Here is a 1,611-nt window from a genome sequence, read left to right as displayed (position 1 = left end):
GGTTCAAACCACATCTCAATAAAATTATATATTGTGCCCCCCCACGAAAATGTAAGGCCCTCCCAGTGCCCCCCGCTGAAAAAATCCTAGCTACGCCACTGTGTGTAAGGGAAGACTCAGCTATAAGAATTTATTATCGGTAAGAAAATCGTCATCAGCGGAAATATTTATTATGTTGCTTTTCATTGAAATGAATTTCTCACAAGAAAGAGAGGGAGAGAGAGAGAAAAAATGGGAGAGAGAGAGAGCGCGCGAGAGAGAGAGAGAGAGAGAGAGAGCGAAAGAGAAAGAGAGAGAGGGGGAGAAAGTGCGAGCGCATGTCAGGGAAAATGTGTTCATCTAAATGTGTTTATATAATTAGTAATTCGTCTTATCCCAGACACGCTGTCTACATTAACATCAGATGCAACAGACAGCACGTCGTCGCCAACAGATGAAACAACGGAAACAGAGACGCCTGTAACCAATGCTACAGAAGAGACGCCTCTAACCGACGCAACAGGGACAGGGACGCCTCTAACCGACGCAACAGAGACAGGGACGCCTCTAACCGACGCAACAGGGACAGGAACGCCTCTAACCGACGCAACACAGACAGGGACGCCTCCAACCGACGCAACAACCGAACCGCCGGACGACGGCCTTGAGACTGCATACATCATCGTCATGGTCAGCGTCGCTGGCGCCGTCGTCCTCGTCATCGTCCTTGTACCACTGCGCTGTTTCGTCTGCAAGACGGGCTTTGTCGCCGCAGACGCCCACCAGTTAACGACGATCAGCTTGACAGACATCGCTAATGGACCTTCAGCGTCAAACCTAAGCCTAGTCGACCACCAAACCCCATACGGCCGATCGTCCAATGATTTACTCGGGACTTCGAGCGACCTCAATTTGAATTCGAAACAGAAGATACCGGAGGAGAGGAATTCGTCGAGCTTGCCTAATGAGATGCCACGCCACAGCCAATTCGCGTCATACACGCACGCAGACGAGGAATTTTGGTGACAGCTTTTAATTTTAAAATTTCACAATTTTTTAAATGTAAAACTTTATACTTTGTTTTGTACATTGTTTTTAGTTCATCTGACGTAGTCAGATGCAGCTTGTAGAATCGCATGATCGTGCGTGCGTGCGTGCGTCCGTCCGTCCGTCCGTGCGTCAACAATTGGGCACAAATCTTAAGGATATTCTCCACCTTTTGCACGGGTATTGCTATAATGAAGATTAAACGTTTATTGGCGAATGAATCAAATCAATCACTTGTTTTATTTATAGAGGAGATATATCTCTATGCTCAAGCCAAAGAATTTCATGAAATTTCCAGCACTTAATTATGTTACCACACAAATTTTGAATTTTTATGTAAAAATGGTGTTTTGGATATTTCTCAACTACCAGAAAGAGTGAGGATACAAAATTTTTGCCACATGTTAAGCACAATATGGACCAAAATAGTGCGTCAGGATTTTTCTTTAATTTTTATATTTACCGAGAAAACTGGAAAAAAACTGCTTAAAAATCAAGTTGTGTGTTAGAATTGAAAATGTTAGCGAATAAAGAGGCATAACTCATAAAATACGGCACTTAATAACAATCCCTGACGCCGTTTTT

At 43.9% G+C, this 1,611-nt stretch overlaps 1 protein-coding gene across 1 annotated transcript in view; it reads left to right on the top strand.

Moving 5' to 3' along the window:
* The window catches only part of LOC106812536 (probable chitinase 3), a 15,182-nt gene extending 14,035 nt beyond the window's left edge, over nucleotides 1-1,147 (top strand). Inside the window, exon 15 of the mRNA XM_014816433.1 lies at nucleotides 380-1,147. Coding sequence (XP_014671919.1) covers nucleotides 380-1,005 — 626 coding nt within the window. The 3' untranslated portion in view covers nucleotides 1,006-1,147. The remainder of the gene's footprint in view (nucleotides 1-379) is intronic.
* Nucleotides 1,148-1,611: the final 464 nt, after the last annotated feature.

Source organism: Priapulus caudatus, unplaced genomic scaffold (assembly GCF_000485595.1).
Source record: "Priapulus caudatus unplaced genomic scaffold, Priapulus_caudatus-5.0.1 Scaffold658, whole genome shotgun sequence".
NCBI lineage: Eukaryota > Metazoa > Priapulida > Priapulimorpha > Priapulimorphida > Priapulidae > Priapulus > Priapulus caudatus.
This window is presented reverse-complemented; position numbering and strand designations above follow the sequence as displayed.